The sequence below is a fragment of the Neospora caninum genome, chromosome II (genome assembly GCF_000208865.1).
Source record: "Neospora caninum Liverpool complete genome, chromosome II".
Taxonomy (NCBI): Eukaryota; Apicomplexa; class Conoidasida; order Eucoccidiorida; family Sarcocystidae; genus Neospora; species Neospora caninum.
Genome location: NC_018387.1, coordinates 475,453 through 502,303, shown reverse-complemented (window position 1 = coordinate 502,303; position 26,851 = coordinate 475,453). Strand labels below are relative to the sequence as shown.

Sequence of the window (26,851 nt, the reverse complement as noted above, 5' to 3'; positions counted from 1 at the left end):
GACCGCCTAACCATGGCTATTTTTAGGTGGGGTGTACATACACTCACTAAAGCGTTCCCTCTGCAAGTTGGGCGCTCAGTCGGACTCAAAACCGCCGGCACGCGCGATACTGAGACTGCAGTCGGCTCAAAGGCAACGGTAGGCAAAGGAGCAGCTATTCGATGCCAAGGAGACACCGCGAATCTGCTACCTATTTAGATCAGTTTTTTTGATTCTGCTGAACAGTTTCCCGGCGCAAGTAAGCTCAAGGAAAAGATGCACCGGAGAAACGAATGTGTGCAGACGCTGACTCTGGCGGTCCGAGCCAGCTGGCTGTCCTACTTGACCGGGGAGCCTCCGGTTCACCAGCACATCCAGAGCCCCGCGGAGGGGGCCGTCGCCCACGGTGAGGCGCCCGTGCCCGACAAGGCAATCGACGAAGTGCAAACACAAAGAGTCGCTCTATCAAAGAACGTGTCCGGGAAGCCTGAGGAAGCGCCCGTCTTGAGCGGAAAAGTCGAGCTTCCCTCGGCTCGCGCACTTTCCGTGAGCTTACACGAATCACTCGCGCATCCGTTTAGGCTCTCTCTCGGCAACGAGCCCTCTGTGCGGCCGACGAGTGGGGCATCTTCAGCGGAGAAGAATCAAGGCCCGTGCGTCGCAGCGTATGGCATTTCCCAGAGAAGATTATTCCAGAGCTCTTGCGTGAATTGAACGCGACACGGTGAGTACGGAGACCAAAACGCCGTTCTCACTCCGCCTTTTGCCTCGGCAAGAGGCAGCTGGAAGCCGACACACACAGGCCTAGTGTGTTTCGGTGACTGATAACGCGAGAGAGATCGCCGGAATGATTTTATATGGACCGCACTCCGGTAGTCAAGCTGTCCTATGCTGGGCTCTCGGCGCTGTTAGCATCCTTGCGTCCGTTCTCTCTGACTTTGTGGCCTGTCGTAAGTCGTGCCTGGGAAAAAGGAACCTTTTGTGTCTATGCACGGGCGTAGTGCTTTCGTTTGTCCTCCATATCCTCCTGGCATAGTCGCTATTTCGTTGAGAAATCCACCGCCACGCACTGTCCCTTGTATGCGTGGCGGGGTTTTCTCGTCCCCTTCTTGGTCTCCTCAAGTTCCAGCAACGAGTTTTGTCACACAGCCTTCCGTGTAGCCACCCTGGTACCCGAACCTTTTTCCAGAGGCCGCTTGCGTCTTGTGAAAAAAGAAGGCTACACCCGCGTTCCGTGGCCCGCGGGTCAGTGTGTCGCTCGAGTCTTCGAAGGCCTTATGGGGGACGCAAAGCAGCTGGCAGAGCCTCCGTGAGCCTTCTGTCTCAATGTGTGGTGTCGGCGTGGCATCTTTTCGGGAGATCCGTCGCGTCCAGGCGTGTGTTCCGTCGATTCCGCTTGTTCCACGTGGCAAACGCGCCGCACTCTTCGTCTTCTGCGGCTCTCTCTACGCGTCGTTGGATCCGCAAGCGCTGCGGAACGGCTGCAAGCGGTGCCTCAGCGGCCAGCTCTAGAGGCTCCGCAGGAAACTGGGCGTGTCTCTGTGTGTTCTTGTTGCGAGTTTTTGGGCAGCCTTCTGTCTCTTTCTTACCTCTCTTCGTTTCTTGGTCTGAGGAGCATACGACATTTGTCTCTCTCAGCAACTACGGACTTCACAACACCCCTGGTCGCCGTGACGGGCTCTGCTCACAGTGTGATGGGTCTGGTGCGTCTTCCACTCTCCTGCGGAGCTCTCTCTTGTTCCCTACACACAGACGGCTAAGCGCTGCTCGGAAGCTGTAACTCTACCGTTTCCTGGGCGAGGTTCCCTTCTCTCTCTTCCGCCGCATGCCACGATGCCCCTAGAGCTGGAAGGCTCTCCAGGGGTCTCGCCCCCGGCCTCTGTGCATCCCTCCAGCTTACCAGAAGGCGAGACGCCTGTCCTTACTTCTCCTGACGCCGACGAAAGCACGGCGGCACTTAGAGAGTCAGGGCAATCAGAAAATGCCGAGAAGGCCGCAGGCGTGGTCGACGGAGAACACACTCCATCTACAGATCGACACTCTGCGACTTCCCCTGCGGATGCTGCACAGAACGACAAACCGGCGAGTAACGATGCTGCGGTCGCTGCTTCGGTTTGCTCCTCGGAGGCCCCGGTTGAAGCTGACGACGGACGAGAAAAAGCGAAAGAGGATGGTGACAGTGAGGAAAGGCAAAACCTTCCACCAGTTGGGGGTGTTGCGTTGTCGGAAAGCGTCAACGCAGATGCCAGCGAACGGCAACACGAATCTCCGGAGATGGGACAGTACCGGCAACGGTCACTTTCTGTGGAGTCCCGGACTTCCATAGGATTGAACACAGAGGAGAAAGCGGGAGAAAGGACGGAAGGAGCGTCCTCGACATCCCCGGATGGATCCCGCTCGCCAGGTCCGCTGTCGTCGTCTGTCGTGTCGAATCCCGTAAAAAGCCGCATTTCCCTCTCTTCTCTCCCTACGCACGCTAGCCCCTCTTCCTCTTCCCTGGAGAAGAAAAGTGCGTCAAACGGGAGCGAGGAGACAACGCACGGTGAACCACGCTCGCCGCCTTCGAAGGACGCAGGCGAGTTGGTGCCCGACGTCGAGATGTCTCCAAGAGTAGCGGAGTCGAGGACACCCACTAGCTCCTCAGTCTCGTCAGCGTCTCCACGGAGTTGGAGATCCTCGCTTTCGGAGGCAACGCCGAGGCGGGCATTAGGAAAGGAGGCGACGCCGAGAGGGGGAGTGAAAGGAGCATCGAAAAGCTCAGCTGCTTCGCCACGCGCTGTGAAGGCGTCCAAAGTTGAAAAGGGTGGGAAAGAAGAGTCGAAGTCTTCGTCCGCGGCCTCCGTACCTCATCAGAAGGCTTCTCCGAAAGCGGGGGAGAGCAGTAGTCTCGAGTCCTCATCCCCGAGACAACGCAAGGTTCGGGCCGCAAAATCCTCGGGGGCATCGACCTCTCGAGATCTTGGCTCGAGCGGGAAGTCCAGAGCGGGAGCAGCCTCGCCGAAGTCTGCAGGCTCCAAGGCGTCGCTAGCAGGGAAGACTGCCGCAAAGGCCAAAACCAGCGAGACAGGAAAGGAAAAGAAATCCGGGAGAGCGGAAGTTAGAAAGCAAGGCTTTCTAGACTCTGGCGCGGAAAGCGGAGGAAACGCAGAGGGACGGCAGGCGCTGGAAAGCGAGCATGCCGCCAATACCGCGGCAAGCGCGCTTGACGGGGGCGAAGGACTATCGCAAAAAGCCGTGCCTGCACAGGGTTCGTCAGCAGAGCGAAAGAAGGCGACTGCGTTGTCGAAATGGTTAACCATTTCGGGCTCTGCGCTCCCCACGTCGTATCTGAACAAGAACGCCGTCGACTTGGATGACGCCAAGCTGTTTTGTTCCAGCATGTCGTCGAGTTCAATGGACAGCACCGGGAGCTCGAGCGACACCGACGGAGGGCGCTCCCATTCTTCCTTGCGGCGCTGTTTCTTCGGAATGCCTGACCGGGCGGACACGTTTCCAAGTGCCTGCGACCCGAATCCATGCACGTCAATGGAGGCGGCAGAGCGTGCCTGGCACCAAGACAAGATTTCCAGCAGGTCCGGATCTCGGGGCTTCCTTTCGCACCAGAGCAGTTGCCACAGCGCGCCTGGGCCCCATGCAGCCCTTCGCTCTTGGAGCTCTAAATTCTCGGCGGCGAGCGATCCGTTACATAAGACACCAGACAGCCCTCGAATGGGGGACTCTCGCGTTCGTTCTGTCGACATGAAGCTTCGGTCTCTTCGGACCGTGCCTGCGAAAGCGCCTCCGTCGAGCAGCCCGTTTGAACCTATGAGCCCCAGCACACCGGCCAGCGGAGTCGTGCACCAAGGCAAGGCGGGCGGCGACCTGGCTTCGCAGTTCCGGAATCTCAACGAGTTTTTGGCGGGTACGCGAGGCGGTACGCCTGCTGTCTCTTCGAACGAAGACGCCGTGGTGGAACGTCTTCGGGACGAGTGTGGCGACGAAAGCGCTCAGCAAACTCCCTCTCGATGCCGTTCGCTCACCTCCGAAACGAGCGTGGGGGCTTCGGCGACACCCTGCCGGTCTCAGTCAGGCAGCGTGACTCCGGTGAACAGCGCATGGACTCCGTTCACACAGCTTTTGATGCTGAAGGTGCTGAGACAGCAGCATCGCATGAGGGACAAGACGCCGCAGCGCATGGTGCGTCAGGAGACGAATGTCGAGGGTGGAGTGCTTCGCAAGGGCACTGTAACGTCCTTCGCCACCCCACAGTCGGGGAGATCTCAGGCGTCGCTCCACAGCCTGCCTACTCTGTTAGAGTCTGACGGCAGAGGCCGCGGGGAGGAGGATGTGGCGAAAGTGTCGGAAAGCGTGCACTCGCTCGAGTCGCTGACGCTTCAGGCCACACCGGGATCGCATCCTTCACGGGCCTCCAGTTCGCAGCTGCAGGCGACCCAGGCCAGTGAAGCGGAACCGGGGCGTTCCGAGCCAAGCGTCAGGCACGCTGTGTTGCCGCCGACGCCTTTGGAGCGTGCATTCATGCTGCCTTTCGAACAGGCGGGAAAGGGACCAGTGCCGACTCCACCCGCGTCGGCTCCAATTGCGCAGTTGCCCACACAGACTTTGGGTGCATGCAGCCCGCAAATGGGCTCGGTCCTCAAGCTGCAGGCTTCGGAATGCCCCTTCCGGGCGGTTGGGACGGGGCTTGCCAAACAAAGAACGACGCATGCATATCTAGAGCAAAGACTGCGGTCCGAATGCGGCCCGCAGCCGCCTTCCCAAAGCAACGCCCTCGCCCGTTCCCGTTTCTCCGGCGTTTCCCCTTTTGTGGAGGTTGTCATGGGCGAAATCGAGAAGGAGTATGAAATGCACATGTCTGGTGCACTAGCCGCGTTGAGGAGCCGCAATGGCGGCAGTTCGACGGTCGCCGACGAAAGGCTGGGAGCGGGGGCCTTGTTTGGCGGCGATACGTACGGGGTATTTGGCGAGACGCGACTGGTTGAGATGAAAACGCGCAGAGTAAGTCACGGGGGAAAACACGAAGCGTGCCTTTGTCCTCACCATAGCAGGCAGACATCACGGGCGGCAGCAGCCTGCGGAGGCACCCTTGCGGTATGCCTCTGTGTGTCAGTGGTATACCTGTGGCGAGATGCAAAAAGAGGCTGGTTTCCTTTGCAGCCGGGGCGATGGTGATTGTCTGTGTACATGCGCATCGAGACGTCCGGGGGAAAGGGAACTGCGTGAGGGAGTACAGGCGTTTCGCTGTCTGTTTGTTTCTGTGGTGCAGACGACAGATCTAGACGATTTGCATCGAGTAGACGTCTCCCAGCGTTTCCTGCTGGCGTGTCTCCTCTTCCTGCGAAGCAATAACAACAGCGTGAAAATCTGGCAGGAGGTCGACAAATGTCGGCGGGAACTTCGCGAACTCCTGGAGCGGCGGCGACAGCGCACGGGGAAGAGCCGGGGACGACGGCAAGGCTCAGCAGACGGAGAGTTGGGTCCGCCGGGCGGCGCCTCACTTCCTGCGAGGCAGGGCGTGGAAGCTCAGCGCGACGGAGGTGCCGAGAAAGACGGCGCGGGACCAGGCAGTGGAAGGGAGGCCGATGAAGAAAACGAAAGAAGAAACGAAAGCCCATCCGCCGAAAGCAAAGATACCGACTGTGAGAAACACGGAGATCTGGAGAAGAAGGAAGAGCAAAACGGAGGCGAGGGTGCAGAGAAGAGCAAGGGCGAAGGCGCCAGCGACAGGGAAGGAGGGGATGCCGGGGGAGTGGAACCCGAGGCGGTCGAGAGAGAGGAAAGGTCGAAGGAAGAAGAAGGGGCCGAAGGCGGTGTTAAGGGCGACAGTCAGGGTGGAGATCCGACGTCAGATCTGGATCAGAATGAGGGGAAGCAAGGAAAGACCGAAGGCGAGAAGCTGGATCCTCTTGTGGCGGCGTCGAACGCGAACGTGTCAACACAGAAGAGTGACGGCTCCGACCACGATGGATCAAACGCGACGGATGATGCGTATGCCGACAGTATCGACGACCTTTCCGGCGCGGACGATGGTGACGACTCGGATGCCTTCAAGCTCAGGAGGCGACGCGCGAGGCCTGCTACTCTAATGTCACACGGTCCGATTTTCTTGCGGGACAAAGCGAGTGACAATGAACACGATGGTCGGGATCGTGACCTTGAGACTGCTGCTGCAGAGGCCATCTTGCAGCGGCTGCGCGCGCTTTCAGGTAAGTGTGGAACCGAATCGAGGGGCAGAAAACGAAAGGAACGACGCGGGTGGTACGAAAACAAAAAGAGAAGAAGCGACTCGACAGACGCGCAGAAGAGTGGCCACGTGGGACATGATAGAGTTCTTCTCGCAGATCAAGGAGGAACCGGTGACCTATCCGCACTCCTGTATCAGAGAAGGAACGTCACCTTCGTCTGCGCTGCGTTGCCACGTGCTTTTGCCACGTGCTGAGCGAAATGGAAACGTTTAATCTGCCCAGAGCTAGAGTGTGGGTTGCTCGCGGTCTTGTTGAGACGCTTAGCTTGCATCTCGTTCCGTCCCTTCTTCTTCCCGCACGTTGAACGGAGAGAGGACAAGCAAAAACGAAACGCAGTCCCGGATCCGTCATATCCGGGGGAGTCTGCGTCGCCTGCCCAACGGAGGCCCTCTTCCTGCGTAGCACTCTTTCCTCCAAGCCAGAGTAGGTGAGGCGTGTCTTCCGTTCACTCTCAACGAAGACTTTTTCCCGCCTTCCTGCGTGTTTCCTCGTGCAGAAAGGAGCAAAGCGGATCCAACTCTGAGGACGGAACAGATCTGTGGGCAATGCTGGACGGAGGGATCTCTCCTTCCCCTTCTTCCTGTTCTTCTCAACAGCTGTCGAAGCGCAGTCCCTCCTACTGTCGCCGTTCCCGTTGTCGCTTCAGCCTACGTCCTGATTATGTAAGCCAGCGTCACGGGGGTACCGCGTGACGAGGACCGCGTGAAAAAATTTTGGTAACAGAACACCCGGCTTGAATCGTCGAGACCTCTCCCGTCGTTCCGGGCTCTACTCGCCAGGCGCGTGGATTTCCGCAACAGCCATGGTCAGGATGGGGTGCGGATGGCTTTCCTGCCAGCAGCTTTCGAGGAACTGAAGCGACGCTGGCGAGAGCGCCTCTTTCTTCGCCGCCAGTAGAAAAGATCCCTGTGGACCTGAGCTCCTTTCTTTCCTCGTGCGAGTTTTGCTTGCATGTAAAGCACCCCTCTAGGGAGTATACAACACGTTGACGCGGCAGAATCTTGTCCACCTTCCCCTGTCCGTTGCCTTCTTGTTGCCAGGGTCTCACGCCTCTGTCCCCATGTACACTGAGTGCTAAGGGGGCTCGACACCCGCACCTCGTACCCAAGAAGGGCTGGCTGACGTGCAGTTTCGGGCCGGATGCTGTTTGGGTTCTCGTCAGCGGCGTTTGCCGCGCCACGGTGCCACACATAGGAAGGGAAACCTTCCCAGCTTTATCTAGGTTTTCCTGACGCTTTTCGCTGTCATATGCCTCGCAACCCCATTCTCTCTTGCGGCGGCCGTCTCCACGCTCGTGTTTTTCTTCCGGGAACTGCGTGCAGGCTCGCAGAACCGCCTGCTTGTTTCTAGTGAGTTGTTTCAGATGAAGCGTTTGTTCCCCGGGATCTTCTTTGTTTTCTCGTCTCAGCTCTTCGCTGTTCGTGGCTCGGCTTCAATGCTGCCAGGTCGTAGCCGACTGCTGCCTGCTAGTCCGCCACTTCCTGGACCCGTCGGCCCTGACTGACAATCGCAGCTTGATGGCGGCGTTGCGAAATCTGAAGTACGATAGGGCCCGCCTGGAGTGTCTCCAGTCGAAGCAGGCAATGCGGATCATCCAAGACTCGCGTCGCTCGTTTGTGTCTATTCTAGCAGCCGTGTATCCCTTCGAGTTTATTGCTTCGCCCGAGATGTTACTGCGGCTGCAGCACGCCAAGCTACTTTTGGCTGGCGAGGGACAGAAGAAGAAAGCGGAAGAGAAGAGCAGTGACGCAAAAGAGGAAGGCGCGTCCAAGGATACCCTCGACATGCCGATGTCGTACATCACCCGACTCAATAGTTTCCGTTCATCCAAGAATCCCCGCAGCCAGGCTGCCCGAAAGAGCACTGTGCATTCCGTGGCTGGCGCAGACGGACTGGGCCCTGAGACGAACAAAGAGCGGTGGGGAGATGAAGAGGTGGGAGAGCTTCAGGTTCAGGTGGACCGCCTGAACCGCCGGATTGACCTGCTGCTGGAGCGTCAGTGGGATCTCCGCGAAGCTGCAGACGAACTGCTTTCTGAATTAGTCGACCTCGATCACATCGAGCAGGAGGTGATGGAGGAAGCCGAGGATGCGAAGGCGAAGAAAACTGTCGAAAAGAGACAGGAAGATTTTGGAGACTTGGGCATGGGTCCCACCGACAGTGCGCGGAAAGATAAAGAGAAAGATCCGTATAATGAATCGCTAGCTCAAATTGACGTGCACCGCAACGAGGCGGAAGAGCAACTTATTCAGTTGAATGAAGGCTTAAAGAGGATTGGGAAGGAATTGAGCCGTGTACAGCACCAGAGAGAGGAGCTTCTCGCTGTGGCGAAGAAGAGGCAGGAGGAACACATGAAAAAAGTGGAGGCGCGACGGAAGGCACATGAACAACTCACTCGACTAGACGAAATCGCAAACAAAAACGAGAAAGGCCGGGCACCAGTTTCTAGCCCAACCCCAGCAAGTGACCCGCAAACCCCTGGCATCCTTGCTCGTGGGAGTTTCAGTGGGTCATCCTCGGCGTCCAACGCTCCCGCCCACCGGGGTGGGGTGTCTTGGAGAGCTGAGGGGGAACTCCGGTGTCTAGTGGAGATGACCCAGTTGATCCTGAAAACTATTCAGGTAACCAAAAGGGAGTGTTTCATTTCTTCGTGGCGTACTCTTCTCCTCGGATAGTATCGACTTAGAGTGTGCCGTTCAGAAGTATGTTTCTCACCGAGCACGCATAGGTATACATTTCCGAGGATACGTTTGTTCACAGGCACAATCTGATACATGGTTACAAAAATACCTTGACCGAGCTGCCCTAATAACGTCTGACTCCTACGGCGGGGTTCCCCCCTGAACTGCTAGAACGTTCTCTCTGTTGTGCCATGGGATTAAACGTGGCGATCTATACGGATGTTTGCGTACTGCACGGCATGTGTGCACACGCGAAGGTACACGTAGTGCTATAGATATGCATACAAATTCAGTTTTGGCGGGGCCTACATTATGCATATGGTGGTGCACGCCAGTGTCTGCCCACTTGTATTCACGTCGATTTCCAATCAATCCCCCTGCGTTTTCTTCTGCATCAAATCATTATCAGGTGGGGCCTGAGAGTACACCGTCGCGAATTGGAGCAGAAAGTGTTTTGTTCGTGTGTTGTCTTTTGCTTTTGCTTTCGCGTTCGTTTTACAACAGATGCAGGCTGCAGGAGAGGGCACTGCGGATGACTCACCTGCAGGACGTCCCCGCTTGCTGGATGAGGCGGAGGTGACTTTCGTGGAAAGGCTGCAGAATGACCGTGATTTCAGCGCGTTTTTCATTGGAGATACAGTTAGTGCAAACGACATAACCGAGACTCATTACGGAAGCGGTTCGTCAGCCTGTAGTAGAATGTCCGGAGAGTCCTTGCTCCACAGGGCTGATACCATCTCCCCTGTGAATTCTAAAAAAAAGTCGTCCACCGATGGTGCTAAGAGGGGAAATGGAAAGAAGAGACATGATAGATCCTGTGACGATGTAGTGGAGCAAGGAGTTCGCCAATTACCTCAACCAAACTGCACTGTTAACACATTGGAACATCCCAACTCGCACGTTGTCCGAGAGCTTTTCAAACTTATAGAGGACCCGTTGATCACGGTTCGTCTTACAAACTCCCAGGTCGTAGCGAATGCCATGATTGCTGCTTTGCCATCTACTGGCGTTGCGGCTTGGAACCTACTAGATCGTCTACTGGATGGACCACAACAGTCGTGTTCTGACAGTGAAGCCAGTTCATGGTGACGCAGGACTTGATGAGGCGATGAGGCGACGCGAATTCTTGAGCCTGTGGTTTCTAAAGGGTGCGGAATGGTACCGAGGCATTACTGGTTTGTATTCAAAAGGCAAAACCTAAGGGTACCAGTGGCAGACGATTTGATGTTTTTTTCGTAATTTTTTGTGTCTTTTTATCGGGGGTACTGCCTTAGTAGTACCAAATAGCACAGGGTAGTGGTTCCGTGTCCCTACAACGGGCAGCGGAGTCTGTGACAACTACTTTTTTTTCTACCGAACATTTTCCATTTGTGTTTTTCTTTGCACCAATTGTTTACAATGCTCGTCACTCCGTGTCGGTCAAAGGATCGTGTTGGCGCTGTAGGCGAATGTGCTTTCGTCCTTTTTGACGGGGGAGGGACAGGGGGACAAGAAAATGGCAATGAAGGTGCATGAGCTCATTGGTGTTTCTTCCTCCAAGTGTTGAACTTTAGTCCGCGTCAATGGCTTGTGAATGGTTGTTCTTGAGCTAGGCTTCCCGGTAGGGGAAGATCGAGCGGTGTCATGGAGCAGTCGTCAGGCAAGAAGGGCGACTCTATGTCTTTTGGGCATCTGTCGAGATAGGTTGTTTGAGGAGCTGCTGAGCGCACGACAATTATATACATACACAGTTTCTCTAAACCTCGTATACTACGGAGTCGTGGTTCGTAAAATTTCCGGAAGAGAATTTGTATGAAACGAAAAGGTTGAATGACCTGTCATCGCACTTATAAGAGGTGGGATCGCTCAGTTTTGTCTCATAAAGTTTTATCGGCGATAGGTTGGCTACCAAGCCCGAGGGAAGGCTTCCTCTTTTAGAATGTGCTTCTCAAGGACGGAGCGCATCAAAGAAAGATGGTTCGGAGGCTTTTTTACTTACAAGTGTTGTCACTCTTTCTGTCGCGTACCTTCGAGGTCAGGGTATTACGAGAATGATCCAAAAAAGTAGCAGCGAAATTCAGCATATATTGCTCTTAGTGCTGTAAAAGCTAAATCGCGCCACAGGGCATGCCGAGAGCTACCCAAGTCAAGAGGCGCGTTCACCAAAGCATCATACTGCCGCTCCGCCCTCACTTTGCGTGCTGTCCCCTCTTGAGTATGGCCAAGGCAATCAAATGACTCAGGTTTTTGCGATTAAGAAGACAACCAGCTACAAATTACCATCACGCTCCTCAAGATGAGGCACTCACCGGCTACCGCGACCTTAGCGCGGGTTAGCCGTACACATCGTGTGATAACTTATATACCAGGGTCTCCTCAGTCATCATAAATGGATTATATGCTCACTAGCGTTGTAGCTCGTGCCGACAAACTAGTTACTTTTCCCTTTATACTCGGAAAGTAACCAGTCCTATTTTGTAATGTACATGTGTATTTGAATGAGGCGGCAATGCGAAGTTATCAGATGCGAGCAAGAATTGCAAATCAAATGTCTTTGCAGGCAATCATCTAGCAATGTACCGCACAGAAAATCATAGATTTCTGCATTTACATGTAAATCTAATAGAAGCATAACCAAGCCACTGGTTACACAGGGCATGCGATACCAATCAGATAACTACATCCCGTTGTATTCGATGATCTTACGTGTTCACATCACCAGGCATGTAGTAGCAGATAACAACACATTAATTAACTGAGTTAAATAATACGAAGTTGAAATGAGAGACAAGCAACTTCGTTTGGACAGTTAAAAGCGTTGGGTTCCAATACCCTATGACATTAATGTTTCTAAAAAACCTTGGTCGTCTGTACCTCATACCTGGAGTCGAATATATGCGCTGGCGGTAACTGCGAAAGTTGCCACTGTTTTCCTCGCTAGTAATTACACTGTCCTGTAATGAAGGCTCTGCTTTAGGAGGAAAAAATGGAGTCAGTACTACAGGCCTGCGGCAGTTGTTCTGGAGTTAGAGTACTCGCTCTGTTTCACCCCACCGTGAAATCTGCATTGGGGACAGTACATGTGTATTGTTCCTGCTCCTTAGAGTCATTTAACAATTATCAACACGGCAGCATAGTTCTACCTTGGAGCATGGCGGCCGCTCGTGCTGCTAATGGGTCTTCTGGACGTGTAGTTCGATAGTGCCATCGTCTCACAGATATGTTTTTGGTATATAGGTCCTCTACATCGAAATTACCAGAGTTGGGTGCTCGAGAAGTTGAGGGCACCGCAGCGAGAGAGTCATTGATGTGCTGATGCCAGCATATGACTATCCGTCTCTGTCTAATTCGTCATACTGGCTGTCCCCCCCATCTAGATGAGGGCACGTGAAATACAATGAACCAGCTGCTCTAGGCTCTAGTCTGGATGATTAAAGATGAGCTTGTAGATTTCACAGCGGTGCGCGCTTACAGTCAGCAGCACACTCGTAGGGCGCCCACCTACAAGGAGTTGCGGGCTGTAGAAAGCAAGACGATGTGGGACATGCAACAGCAGGTGAATAACTTTTGTCCATCATCGCACGAAAAATCACTGCCAGTTTTTCAGTGGCACTTTTCCTGGAAAGGGCCGGAATGCGGTGTTCCTGTCGTTTGTCCTCAATTTTCGCGGAACAGGCCTCAGGAGTATTCCACTATGCACATATTGGGAAGAATGGCGTAGCGTCTCCACGATTTAATTTTGAAAGTTAATGAGAGGGAGACCATCTAGCTCCGGTGTAGCGGAGCCCTTCTGTAGGAGCAACACACTCGAACAGCTGACCACATTAGGGTTTTCGTAAGGCTGTCGTCATCCTACTGGATTGTACTACTGCATTCCGTGCACTCCATACATTCACGGGTTGTCATCCATTAGCGATGATAAACCAGCACAGCGCCTCTCAAGGTTACGTCAGTGAGGTCAGAACTTTTGGAAAACATGTGAGGAGCATCTGCAACGTCACGTCGAAGTGTTGGCAGAGTGGAGGGATTACACCAAGCAACGCCTACACAGAATACCAACTCATGTAACTATGCACAAGCGTCCATCGATCAAGCGGCTTTTCTGCCCCGAAAGAAGGAGTGTACTGATTCCCACAGGGTCGCGGCGTAGTTTCCAGCAGCTTTTTTATAGCGGGGTCCAGCGTACGAGTGCAAGGAGGACGTGTCATGCTTCCACGTGTGACGGTAGAAGCGGATTCGCTGATTTGTAAATCCTAGTATCACAGCTGTCTCTAGATATGCGGAGGTGGGGATAGCGTACGACGTCAAAGAGACAAAGCGTTACGTAAAATTCGCTGGTGAAGTTTTGCCTGAAACGGTGTGTCGGCTTTAGGTTGTATTGGTCCGCCTATGAGTATACATTACCGGAGGGCGCCCCGAGGCCCATCCCTATGACAGATTCTCGGCTTAGCGAGCTTCCTGGCGCCTTGTTTGGCAGGTTGCAGGAGACTGCTTCTTTGACAGAGAGAGAGCGAGTCTGCCGAGCACCGGCCCCGCTTCCGGGAGAATATCAATTTTAGCGGACGCATCCACTGTGTCTTGACGCAAATCGACCTGATGGCAGGCTACGAGATGAGTGGCACGCATTGTCACTCCGAGTAAATTCAAGGACAGTTTGCCGGGGCTTTCGGAAAATACCCATTCTCACGTGCGCAGACGTCTGGATCCACTGGCTTCAGCTGAGGGCCTTCCGCCCAATACGAATGCCTGTGTATTCCTACAAGCTTGGGTAATCAGTGGTCTTCGATATCGTATCATAAAGTATCAGTCTCCCATAGTCATAGGAAACAAAAAAAGTCGGTTTGCAGGCTTCTGGTGAGTCGGTTGCAGGCGTATACATGTTTAGAGTGTGTTATCGCAAACCAGTGAGACACGTAGTCATGATTCGAGGCTCGTGAGTGTCTCAAAAAGTAGCCGAGTGCATATTTGATGCTTCGATCCATGCACTGCCAAATCAGGTATGCAGTATTGGTTTTGTATTTCCTATGGTACTTCATCATCAAAGCTATCGATAAATATCGCACCTAATGCACGTTAATTTGTGTCTCCAAACTTGTCTAACTCTCGTAAGATACAGCACGGATAACACGCAAGACAGTATCAAGATTCGCCTCATATTTTCAGTTGTTTAGGTGCAATCACCGTTGGAGTCCGATTAATTACCGGAAAACACTCCAGTGGATTAGCGCTGTGCAGCAATCATGAATTACTTAGTTGTCTGCATCTCCGAACCGGAGTCCTACGCAGTATCATAGGTTCTGGTATCTGCACGTTTACCCAGAGGTCTACAGTTCTGGATCACCGACCATTCGAACGGAGACGATATCTACATACAGTTCGGCAGCAGCAAGACATCTATTCAAACATATCTCTAGGGCTCCTGATGAAAAGTGTCTAAACATGATCTGATACTCTGCAAAAAAAGGCAGGCCAATATTTTTACTGCCTAACCTATGTTGTTAGAAGCTACGAAAACTATTCTACTTAGCTGCGGTAGTAGACACGATTCTGCCCCCTCCACACTAGTAGACAGTCAGGACATGATACGTAGGCCGTAGTTGAATAGAGACATCCCCCTTGTGAGGCTGGCGTACGGAATGCCACATGTGGTCACCCAGAACAACAGGGAGCGTAAATGGTTCCCTTCTTGTAATGAAGTCCAACAGAGGTCCGATGGAATACAGCGTGTCGTTCTTTCGTAAGATAACATTCTCGGGCGATGCCTTCCGCCCTCGAGTGGTAGTTCGAGTCTGTAACATTTACCCAGCACGTGCCAATCGAGATGATCCAAATTATCGAATTCATGTCGCCTGGCACATCGCATGCCACAAACATCGTTAGGACCGCTGGCCTCAGTTTGTGTTTGGGGACGCGACCGCGCTGCATCACGCGAAATTCATCAAAGGCTGCCGAGCAGAGACGTACCCAGGTCGACGGAAGGCGATTTCTGCCGACAGCTAGAGATATGCGCTATCATCGACTAGTTTTGTTCGTCAGCGATCGGTGCAGGGCGAAGTGAAATCCGAGTACGTTTGTCTTGATTCTCACGGGTCAGTTCTCTACGGCTCTGCCAAAAAGTCCCGTGCTGCGATGGCGCTAAGTCGTATTTGCCGGACCAACTGCTGCTCAGATCGTGACTCCTCTGTGCGATACCGGACTTGAATCCTCTGCTCGGAATGTGCAGAGTCGTTACCCCTCTGTACTGGGGTTTTCTTTTGAAACACACCAGTCCATCCGTCCGTGTCCTCCTTTGCGGACAAGGCACAAAATAGACGAGTCAATGCTTCTGTCAGGGGTTCAAACTGCCCCGTTGGACCGTCCCATCCAAGCACCCGCTGTTTCTCCCCCGCTTCTGTGTGTGGACCAGAAGCAGGGGAACTCCCACGGTCTGACCCTTTGCCGTTCGTGGCCACGTGCCTGGGTCGAGCCCAAGGGCTGGGTGGCTTTTTTTGGGGTGGCACAGAGAGCTGACAAAACACTGCAACTGTATCTCTGCGCCAAGTGGATTTCGCTGTCGTCTCTGCGATTCTCTCCCGACTGTCAAAACTGCCTTCTGCTCTTCCGGTGTTTGTGCGCCTGCGCCCGTGTGTCTGCAAGACAACTGTTCAGCTCGACGGGAACACGCTGCTCATCTACGCTGGTTCAAATTTTTCTGAGAACAGTCGGCCGCTCAGAGCGCAGGCGCGCGCTCGCAGTCCGGCGCGACAAACTGCCAGCCGAACCCCTGGAACGCGTTGCATCAAAGTCATCTGAGCGCGCGCGCATCTTGCGCGGTCCATCTTCGGTCGTCTTGCAGCGTCACAGCAGAGGCCGGGGTGCAGTATTTTCTGAAAGGGTCAGTGCGTCGACAAAACCGTAACAAATCGACTATTTCTCCGTTTTTCTGGGATTTGTAATCGCGCGCCTCCTTTCTTGCGTCGTTGATGCTGCGCGACCCGACGCGCCTTCCGTAGGTCTTCTGATCCGCCTCGTCGTCTGTCTTACTACCTGTCATCAAAATGCGTGAGATCGTCCACATCCAGGCCGGCCAGTGCGGCAACCAGATCGGCGCAAAGTTCTGGGAAGTCATTTCCGACGAACACGGCGTCGACCCGGTAAATAGCACCCTTGCTTTTCCTCGTTTATTTCTGCATTTTCCCGTGCCCGGCACGCGTCAGGCGGGACTGTGTAGGAATAAATGCGGTGACGCGAAGAAGGGCTCAGATGCAGCCTGACGCGCGAGCGCGCCCACGCTGGCTCTGTGTGACTTTCGGCGTTGTCCGCGAGAAAAGATCGTGCCGTAGGAATTTCTAACAGTCGCGTTTTTTTCGTGGAGAGACCAGTAACAAAAAAGCACGAGTGCATAGCGCTATGGGAACTTTGTCTTCCACAGCTGCGTCATATAGGCTGTCCGCGGCGGCCGCGTGCCGCGGGCAAAGCATCCCTGGATGACACTATCACGGGACTCGCCAAGCCGCGAAAAACTTTTCCGTTCTGGGCACATTTCCTCAGGCTATTTGGAAAGTCTTTGCTCGGCAGTCGTTTCATTTGGGTTCTAGCGATGGATGTGGTGACCGTCTCCCTACCTGGAGCAGCAACGTCCCACTGGCAGCCCGGCAGCCACGTGTTTGATGCCCCCAGCCGTGTCTTGTTTCTATTTTCCCAATGTCTCTTTCGACGCTCTAGTATCTTCCATTTGCAGGGCTCCTCTCTTCTGTTTCAACGTGCTATGGCGCTCTACGTTTGTGTGGCTAGCGGGCTCGCCCTCCCCTTTCTGCTTACGTTGTTTTGCATTGAAGCTGTGTCTCGATGACTTGCCTTGTCTTCTGTGTTTACACTTTTTGCAGACTGGAACGTACACCGGCGACAGCGACTTGCAGCTGGAGAGAATCAACGTCTTCTACAATGAGGCCACCGGAGGGCGCTTTGTCCCTCGTGCGATCCTGATGGATCTGGAGCCCGGTACAATGGACAGCGTCCGCGCAGGCCCCTTCGGTCAGCTGTTCCGCCCCGATAACTTTGTCTTTGGACAAACAGGAGCGGGCAACAACTGGGCCAAGGGCCACTACACGGAGGGTGCGGAGCTCATCGACAGCGTTCTGGACGTGGTGCGCAAGGAGGCGGAGGGCTGCGACTGCCTCCAGGGATTCCAAATCACACACAGTCTTGGAGGGGGTACCGGTTCGGGTATGGGAACTCTTTTGATCAGCAAGGTCCGTGAAGAGTACCCCGATCGCATTATGGAGACTTTCTCTGTCTTCCCCTCCCCCAAGGTGTCCGACACAGTCGTTGAGCCGTACAACGCCACACTGTCCGTACACCAGCTGGTCGAAAACGCCGATGAAGTCCAGGTGATCGACAACGAGGCGCTGTACGATATTTGCTTCCGTACCCTGAAGTTGACCACCCCTACTTACGGTGACCTGAACCACCTTGTCTCGGCGGCGATGAGCGGTGTGACATGCTCTCTCCGTTTCCCGGGTCAACTCAACAGCGATCTCAGGAAGCTAGCAGTCAACCTGATCCCGTTCCCCCGTCTCCATTTCTTCCTAATTGGTTTCGCTCCTCTCACTTCCCGAGGATCTCAGCAGTACCGCGCTCTGACTGTCCCCGAGCTCACCCAGCAGATGTTCGATGCCAAGAACATGATGTGCGCTTCCGACCCTCGCCATGGACGTTACCTGACAGCCTGCGCCCTCTTCCGAGGCCGCATGTCCACCAAAGAAGTCGATGAGCAGATGCTGAACGTCCAGAACAAGAACTCGTCCTACTTCGTTGAGTGGATCCCCAACAACATGAAGAGCGCCGTTTGTGACATCCCGCCCAAGGGACTCAAGATGAGTGTCACGTTCGTTGGCAACAGCACTGCTATTCAAGAAATGTTCAAGCGTGTCTCCGAGCAATTCACTGCTATGTTCAGGAGAAAGGCCTTCCTTCACTGGTGAGTGGTTGGTGCCAATTGCGCCAAATATCATTTGTCGGTTCAGAACCGTTCTTAGTGGTGCAAGCAGTTTGCAACTCAACTTTTCTGTTTTATGAATACGGAATGTGCTTTTCTCTTTGTTATACGCCCAGGTACACCGGAGAGGGTATGGACGAGATGGAGTTCACTGAAGCCGAATCGAACATGAACGACTTGGTGTCCGAATACCAGCAATACCAGGTGAGCATACTAACAAAGCAATGACAAGGACTCTGGCAGTTTCGGAGCACGCTGTCCTTGCGTTCAGTCTTTTCCTATGGCAGGTCAAAACCGTCAACTTACGTCTGTGGCTTTTTCCCGTTTTTCGTTTATTTTCAGGACGCAACGGCGGAGGAAGAGGGCGAATTTGACGAGGAAGAAGGCGCCATGGATGCTGACGGCGAAGCATAAACGAAATTCTTGTTTCCGAAAAATTCGAGACACAGCCACATGTTTTTCCGCTGATAGACCTTGTTCTTCTTACCTGGGACATAAGCGTTCGATTTGTTGCGCACTGCATGGAACAAATCCTTTTTTATATTTTTGCCTGAGGAAAAGGAGGAGCGTTTGTCAATCGTATTCTTTTTGTGGTGAAGTAGTTGTCATGAGTGCGATATAATATACATACGTATATATATCGGTGGTACGCCACCTGGGAAAAACGCTTCTTAAACTTTCTTGAACGACGCTATGCAGCCGCTTGCTCTCCTCGTAGTATTATCCAAATTTTGGGATCAAAGACAGCAGCAGCGACACGGATAACATTTTGAGGTGTTTTTGCACCTGCAAATGTTCTCATCAGTCGAGAGAGGTTACACGCAGCCACAGTCGGTCATAATCACAAACCTATGGAGTAACCTCATATCTCTGCACTCCGTAGCGTGTGATACGCGAGCAGGGACAAAACACAAGTCCAGTGTAGAACGGAGAGACAGCGAGGAAGGTATTTTCTAGCTGATATCTCGGAACCTGCAGCACAGGTCGCACTTCGGGCGCATTCCTTCCGGTGAAATGCGCTTAATCTCCTCATACTACAGTGTTAATGGCCCCACACTGAAATGAACCATTCCGTAACCTACGCAGAGGAAGAAAGTCCGACGTTGTCATCCTAAAACGGCGTCCTGCCGCTTGATGTTACGAAAATGGTAGATGCTGCATATTTGTAACTGTTATTCCTTTCAATTAACCGTCTGTACGATGCAGCGAGTGAAAGAAAAGAGAAAGATTTCGGGACTGCGACCGTTCTGGCTCAACAGCAAACGCTGCACAAAGGGGGCACCAGAACTCTACCATCCATGGGGCAGCTCTCGGTGCGAGACAAGTCGAATTGCCGCTGTAGCCTAGCGCTCCGCAGAGTAGATATTGCCGCCCAGCAATATGCTGAAGCTCTGCTACGTACATATGCAATTAAGAAGCCTGCAGCAACAGCTTTACTCCCCTGTAGGTCTTCGAACCCCGACAAGGCAACATGACAGATTTGAGCAAGGTCAGTGTTTTCCGTGCAAACATTATTTTCAATGGAGCAGATGTGGTTCGCGCAGGACATCTTCGAAGCTCAATCGAAGTCCCGCGCCTTATTCAGTACTACAGCTTTTCGGTCGTTCCGTTATCGCAGCGCCTTTTTCTGCTTGAGAGCACTAGGAAACATGCGTGCCAACTGCATAGCGACAGAATCGCTGACCGGCGCCCTGAGCACAGTGGAACGAAAATATTCACGGCACTCTGGAAGTGGATACTATTGAGGTATGCGAGGAAAAATACAGAACTCGCCGCACTCATCGATGACGGTGCAATTGTGCTAGAGGATTCTGCACGACTAGTTGTTCTCGGCGCATGTTCGCCTTAGTGCTATTCATTTGGGTGATGTCTGTGCCCCATCTCGAAACACTTCATACGATTGGTTCGCACCACGCCCGCAGCGCACGATGGAATATACATCGCCTAACTGAAACAGTTACGCAAGATTGAAGCCGACAAGGCCGAACAGTCTATCCCCCGAACGCCCATTCGTAGGCAGTTGGCATTGCCCGCTGATTTTATTTAGCCTTCAAGGCATCGTCACAGAGCTCCGCATCGGACACGTGTTGACGGAGGGGCAGCCGCTGAAGCGTCCGGAACAGTTTCACGTCTGTAGTTGTAACGCTTTCGTCTTCTAGGATTTGTCTGTAACATTCTAAGCCTCAGTATGCCCTTTCCAGCTTGCGAAAGCCCCGGGTCGTTTGCAAGCCGGCAGTCCTCAGCTTGCTGATGGCGTCAGGGACACCCGGACCAGCTACAATTATGGCTCAAAATGATACAAGGGGCTGAAATTGCTCCTCTCCAATGTTAACAGCTAACCCCCAGGTTAACGAACAGGTAGGAGCTGGTTCCGATGAGAAATTTCACGTCTCGCGCTTACGTCGTCAACCGGTTGACATTCCTCAAAACCCAGTTGTTTTTTACTGTTGAGCCACGATAATCTATCAAGAATATCAAATCTATTGCGTCGTGCCCCGTTTTGAACGGTGACCTGGAGTGCCCGCAAAACCCCTGGTTTTCGTTCATTTGCAAAGTGAAATGCACGTGATCGTTTGTGCAACAGAGTATCTGTTGTTTCTACGGCCTCAACGGCACCCGCTGCGTGGAATTATGCACTTGCCAAGATCTCCTTTCTCTGCTTTCAGCCCCCTAAGCTCAGTAAACCGTTGTGAGACACATTTTTACATTCGCCAGTCCCCGTGAGTTGGGTCTCGTCGATGCCCCAGGGGGAAGGGAGCGTGCAGCCTTGCAATATCTGTCAGCCTCCCTTTTGTGTGTTGGGGTGATTATAGTTGTACAGCTGCGTATATATCTCCCTTCAGCTCGATTTTCTAGGCGCATCTTTAGCCGTGGTTGTCTGTGGGTTGTACGAAGAAAGAAGGGGAACACCCACTAGCCGTGCGCGGGGCCTTCAAAGTGGAGGTGAAAGTCTGTCGTCGACACGACGGTGAAAACTTTTACGCCCCCGCCCCTACAGCGCCACACGTCCCTCAGAGGTGCTAATGAATTTTTGTCAGTTCTAGTGTTGTAAGGACCAACAAGTGTTGATGACGCAGGCTGTACGGGGCGTCAAGAGAGCTTCACATAAATTAATCATCTACAATCGCGTTCGTCGCTCTTTACGAAGAAGCGATTTTTTTCAGAGATGCATATTGCGGTGAATATGCTTCTCGTTTCTGTTAAAGCGGAACTGAACCTCAGCGTGTGACAATATACAACTTTAAATTCACGCGAGGACCCTTTTAGACTCCAAGCTTGATAGACAATGCACCACACTGAGAAAAACGTGCATTATCACCGTCCCCAATAGCCACAGAACAAAAGCCAAATTCTTTAACAACAAAAAAAGAATCCTTTGAAGTGAGCCAAAAAACCAACTGAAGTGGAAGACAGAGAAACAGACTAGTGTACCTGAATAAAAAAGACAGGGATTTCGTCGGTCAAGGACGGAAACATCTCGTGTCTAACGCCCATACCGCGGGCCCTCTGATTGTCTCTGATTGTTTATCTCTTGATCTGGGTCGTCGCTTGGGTTCGGAAGTCGTTTTCCCAAGAACTAACGCGATCTCCTATTTCCTAGTACCATTAAAGAACTCTTTTGGTCTGGTCCGCCCATTGTTTTTTCCAGACCCCCTGGCTATTCTTCCCATCTCTCCGTCCCAGATTCCAGCTCGGACTGAAATCTCCTGGCCTGTTCAAAGGAGCGCGCTGGGTCTGTGCTCACTTGCCAGCGACGATTGACGAATATGAGCACATAGTGTCCTTCCATATTCTGGACGGCATCAAAGGGCCTTACCGAGCAAGACATGTCGTCGGAGAGTATCCATGATGTCTCTTGCAGCTTCTCTTCTGCGGCTTGGTGTCTCTCTTTTTCGGACTCGGACTCGGACACTTCTTCACGATTCCTCTCCCCTTCTGTCTCTGTTTCCCTTTTCATCTCATCGCCCGTCAATGTGGCTGCCGCTGCCCATCTGCCGCCTTTCACGCCAGCCAAAACGTTTACTTTTCTCGGCTCACGACAGCCGCCTTTCCTCTTTGTCACAGAAGCGGCAAGCGCTGCAGGGAGACGACTGGCTGCAGTGTAGTGCCCCCGGTTCATGAGAACTCCTTTGTGTGAGATGACGCCTGCCAGGTCATACGTTCTTTCCTCCAAACTCAGATGGCTTTGCTCTTCTCTCTCGTGCATCGCCACATCTTCTTCGTACGACGTCGAGCAGCCAGTGCCTCGGATCTTGTCTCTTTTTCCTCCCACATGCTGGTTCCGCTGGCCCCCACAGGGACACACACACCACGAAGACCTCAGAACAAGCTGTTCAGACAGCGCAACGGGGTGAGAAACCTTCATCGCCCGCTGTTTCTGCCGGTCATAACAAAATCTCTGGAGCACGATGACCAGGATGGGAGGTGGGGACTCAATCCGTGTCTGAAGTCGACATCTCGGCCGCCTTTCCGTTTCCGGCCCCCGTTTTCTGCCCTCCCCACTGACCCCCTTTCCACGCCCTTTCGCAAGAGACCTATCGTCTGCCGCGCTGGCCTTGTCCTCTGCCGGCTCGACATCTCGGTCGGCGAAATGCGTTTCGAGGACGGATTCGAGAGTTCGCAGATGCGGAAGAACCGAGCAAGACAGAAATAGAAAAAACTCCTTCCGTTCGCTGAGTTTCGAGCCTGTCCGTGGATCTACGGAACACTCTCTCAAAAGACCACCAAAAAGCCTGACAAGAACGTGGAGAAGAAACAGAGACTTCATAACGCGTCAAGACAGAAGCGAGGACGTGACACCGAGGGGGGGAACCCGATTTTTTTGCATACAAACACCTCGCTAACCGTTGCGTTTGTGTCTCGATTTCTGCCTCGTCTCCGCTGTGCTCGCTGCAATACACTCGCTCCCTGCACATCCAGCCGACCGTCCCACCACTCAGTTCTACCAGACGGCGTTGAGATTGTCGTTCAGCCTTTCCGCCCACAGACAACTTTCCCCACTGGCGACAAACGAGGCGCGAATGGGGGCGCGCACCCCTCCGACCCAAACATTCGACTGGTTCACCAAGAGAAACCGAAACGATTGCACTGATGCTTACCGGTAGACGAGGGAGTCTTCCTCGCTTCCGACGACGCGAGGCTTGATTTTCTTGTTTTTTTTGCCGACCTCGACGAAGCCATCATCGCCATTTTGGGCTGCTGAAGACTCGGCGAAACCGGCCGAGGGCCCCCTCTGTTCGACAGGACAGTTGGCGCAAAGACACGCAAGTCGTGTTTGTCAGGTGAAAAGGCGTCGCCACCCCGGACTGTTGCACGCGTTTCGACTTTAGCTTCGAGTCGCCTCAGCTGCTCTCTGTTGGCGTGAGCAGCGAAAAGCAACTCCGACAGAGAAACCCTGTCTGCGGCCGATACATCCTAGTGAGACTGGAAACGAAATCACCCAACAACCACCAGCGCGTCGCCACCGAAACAACAGAAGTCACAGAGTTTTCCTGGTCCTCCATGCAGTCAGGGTCATGGTTGCCGGCAAGGCACATAACGCCGCAGATGTCCTACAGTGTATGTACATGAGAACCCGTCTAGACTGAGTGGGTCGCCTTCACTCCCGTCACTCGAGAAGTCGTCGCAGAGTTGGTCGCCTGCTTCCGAACGTTTTCGTGTGGCAGAAAAACTTGAGAACGAACTGATTTCCGCACACGTACCGTCCACTTGCACTCGTCGTGGAGTCCGTTGATGAGGAAAAGAAGGAATTCCGACGCGTCTGCTTGTTGCCCCCAAACCAGCCCTCCCGACATGCCCCCTCTGGAGGGTCCAGACACGACATGCTGGAAAATTCGCGCCACGTCCCCAGGACGAGCAAGGGAGGACGACGGCCTCTGGGGGTCTAGAAACACTTGCGCAGCGTCGGCGAGGCTGCTCCATAAGGAGGGAGACGAGGCGCGCGATAGAGATACCACCCCATTCCCGTTCTTGCGAGCCCACAGAGGAGACAGAAGCCGTGGCCACAGCGGCAGGAGAACAGGAACCAAGGCTTGAATTACGGCATTCATGTAGCAGTTGTTGTGCGTGTTGACAAGTCCACGTTGAACAAAAGACGGGAAGTCTGCTGCGTCGAGCTGCAGGAAGGGAGTGGGAAGCAGCCAGACAGAGAACGCGCCTTCGCAACAAACACGCGATTCAACAACTGTGCTGCTGTCTACGCGTGAGGACCGCAAGTCCCCGCAGGAGCACTTGCCATTGAAAACTGGGCAATTCCAATCTGCGGAGTCTCCGGCTCCTAGTCACACAGTCACGAATCCACTGAACGAATTACACTCAATATGTGAGTGGTAAAAAGACAGGGCGGATTTCTGCATGGGTACTTGCATAGGTGCTCGCCGGTATGACAAAACACAGACATCCTCACTTTCAGAGTTAGGTCAGGGAGTTCCGTCGCGTCTTCGTGCGTCCTTGCTATACGCTCGCCCTCCTGCGGGAAAACAGAAACAGACGACACGCACGGACAGTGGAGCTTCTAAGTACCAACACATGCACAGAGCCGTTCAGGCACAGTTCGCAGTCTTGTCCCTCCTGCGGTTTCCCACTACCTTGCTGCTGCATCGCTATCTATCGGCCTGCCTTTCTGTCGACACCCCGGTGAAAACGGATGGCGGCTGTTCTGTGGCCGAGTTTTTTTCCCTCTACCCTGTACAATCTCATCTCGAAGTGGTCTCCCCCCGCACTCCCTTGTCCCTTCTGGAATGCTTACCGGAACTCTCACTCTGTCCATGATCGCGCTGAGCAGGCAAGGTGGGTATGGCGGCCTCATCTGGTCATCTTCCTCCCCGTTTTCCCGTTTCTCTCCGTCTGTGCCCGGCCCCGCTTCTTCCTTTTCCCTGTGCTTCTCCCTCTCCTGTCTGTTCTCATCCTGTCTTGTTGCTTGCGCTCCGGCGTATCCCGCCGCAACCCCTGCAGGCGCCAGAGGCTGAGATTTACCCCCTGCGATCTGCTGGACGAGCTGCGCCCTGTCCTTCTCGGACGGCGACGCGCGTGACGAATCGTGTTCTCCGTTTGCCGCATGCATGGGGAGACCGCCCATTTCCCCGGACTGTGGTGCACCGACACTCCACTCTTGAGCCTTTCTCTCGTCGCGCGAAGGCCCCCTCTCTCGACCGGAAGGGGCGACAGCAGACGCCGCAGTCTTGGGCGCCGATCGCCGTGAAGCCCGACCGTCTCCGCCACCTGAGGAAACGGACACCGGGGGAGACCAGGCCAATCTGCAAGAGACATGCAAAGCCGTGTTCGGCGCACCCCGCTCACGTACTGCTTGTACCGTTTCTGCTCGGACAGAAAACGCTCCAGAGAGCACGGGGAGACCGAAGTTATTCGTTGCCCCACGGCTCCCGCTGAATGAGGGGCCCGACCTACTCCAGTCAACTCCCCACCCGACGGCAGGAAATGCAAAAGGAGACACAGACTACTTTTCCCCCATCCGGCTTACCTTGAGAGGGTGGAGCGAACACTGCAGCGCTCGGCCCGCGGGACCACCCAGGTAAAGGCACCGGGACAGGAGAGACAGGCATTGAAGAAGAGTGAGCCGAGGGGCCAGCAAGGCGCGAGGACGCGGCTCTGATCTCTGTCGCTTCTTGGTCGTTTTCCGTGAATGTTTCCTTGTTTGGACGTGTCGTGGGTTCCTCCTGTTCCGTGCCAATCTCCACTGTCCTGTTCGCTTCGCCCTCCCCAGTCCCTGCCCGCGTCGGTGCCTGTCTCTCTTTCTGCATGCCTTGTTCGCCCTCATCGCTCCGGACCACCCACGGGTTTGGTGCATGTTTTGCCGGCTTGTGGGGATCGTGGCTTGCGCCCGACACGCGCTGCGCCCACGTGAAAGTACTTCCGCCCCCAACTGGAGACTGTTCCCCTTCCCTCGTCCCTTTTTCTCTACGAACGAGAGCAGAGTTGTCAGAAGCAACAACACACGAGGCACCGTTCCGTCCACTGTGTCTTTTCTCTCCTTTGTAACTATCCCAGGCCTGGGCCTGGTGGGCAACCTCTGCCTCGCTTGCATGCCATGAACACCCTTTTTGTCCGGGGCGGGGCTCCGCTCGCAAAGACGAGGAAGGCCACGACGGGGACTGCCCCCAGTTCTGCGGCCCGTCCTGTTGAACAACGTGCGCTAGTTCCGAGCTTCGGCGAGGAAGAGCCTCATCGCGTGAGGCGCTGCTGGCACTCGTCCTGCACGCCCGGAGGCTGCCGAAAGAGGCCTGCATGATCTGCGTGGGAGGGCCCGCATGCCCATTCAGCGTAACGGGTTCTCCCCGACCCGAAGCACGAGGCAAGGAGCGCGACGAAGAGGAAGAAGACTGAGACGGCGCAGACGGGCCGGAAGACTGCTGTCCTCTACAGCTCTGACTGTGCTGCAGCTGGTCTCTCTTCACCGCTGCATGCCGTGGATGAGACGGCGAGCGGGGCACGGGTGCGGCGTCAGGTCGTGAGTTCCTTCCGTGGGACGAAGACGAGGCAAACCTCTCGTTGTCAGTCTGTTGCAACGGAGACCGAGAGTAAGTAGGTCTAGGTTGACTGTCTGCAGTCCACCTTTCCTCGTACTGGCTGTCTTGCTCTCCAAACGGCTCTGTGGCAGGCGATGCCGCCTCCATAGCCCGCCCGCGACTTCTGCGAGCCTCCGTAGACCCTTCCGGCGCCTGTCTGGCACGTTCTCGAGAGAAAGCGTTCATTTTCGATTTTCGTCTCCACCGATTTCGAAGCGGGTCGCCCCTTTTTCGCCTGCCTAACCGGCAGGGTGTACGTAAGGCGCAGGTGCCCGAGACGGTCACAACGGCGCAACAGAGGCGACAAGCTTACCCGTCCCCGCTGTCGCCAGTGAAAAAGAAATGATGCTACTCTTTTTGGAAAACTTGAGCCTGCTTCTTCGTTCAGGAACTTGCATGGCGACAATGCCCGACTCGCAGACGTTGTTGACGAAAAGGTAGAAACGCCGGTCAAATGCGAGACCAGGA

General features: G+C 54.1%; 3 protein-coding genes across 3 annotated transcripts; 2 read left to right on the top strand and 1 right to left on the bottom strand.

Annotated features, from left to right (window-relative positions):
* Positions 1–1,812: 1,812 nt before the first annotated feature.
* NCLIV_005160 (putative ppg3) lies at positions 1,813–10,103 on the top strand (the record flags this gene model as incomplete). The annotated part of the gene is made up of 6 exons (XM_003880026.1): positions 1,813–4,974; positions 5,243–6,182; positions 6,718–6,883; positions 7,630–8,842; positions 9,407–9,478; positions 9,933–10,103. The coding sequence occupies 6 exons, from the start codon at positions 1,813–1,815 to the stop codon at positions 10,101–10,103; spliced, it is 5,724 nt and encodes a 1,907-aa protein (XP_003880075.1).
* A 5,815-nt stretch (positions 10,104–15,918) lies between these two features.
* NCLIV_005150 (hypothetical protein) lies at positions 15,919–18,272 on the top strand (the record flags this gene model as incomplete). The annotated part of the gene is made up of 4 exons (XM_003880025.1): positions 15,919–16,014; positions 16,747–17,840; positions 17,975–18,062; positions 18,201–18,272. 4 exons carry the CDS (start codon positions 15,919–15,921, stop codon positions 18,270–18,272), a joined length of 1,350 nt encoding a protein of 449 aa, XP_003880074.1.
* A 3,244-nt stretch (positions 18,273–21,516) lies between these two features.
* Positions 21,517–26,491, bottom strand: NCLIV_005140 (putative ubiquitin carboxyl-terminal hydrolase; the record flags this gene model as incomplete). Its single annotated transcript, XM_003880024.1, has 6 exons — positions 21,517–22,591; positions 22,958–23,091; positions 23,561–23,974; positions 24,265–24,327; positions 24,607–25,079; positions 25,339–26,491. The coding sequence occupies 6 exons, from the start codon at positions 26,489–26,491 to the stop codon at positions 21,517–21,519; spliced, it is 3,312 nt and encodes a 1,103-aa protein (XP_003880073.1).
* Positions 26,492–26,851: the final 360 nt, after the last annotated feature.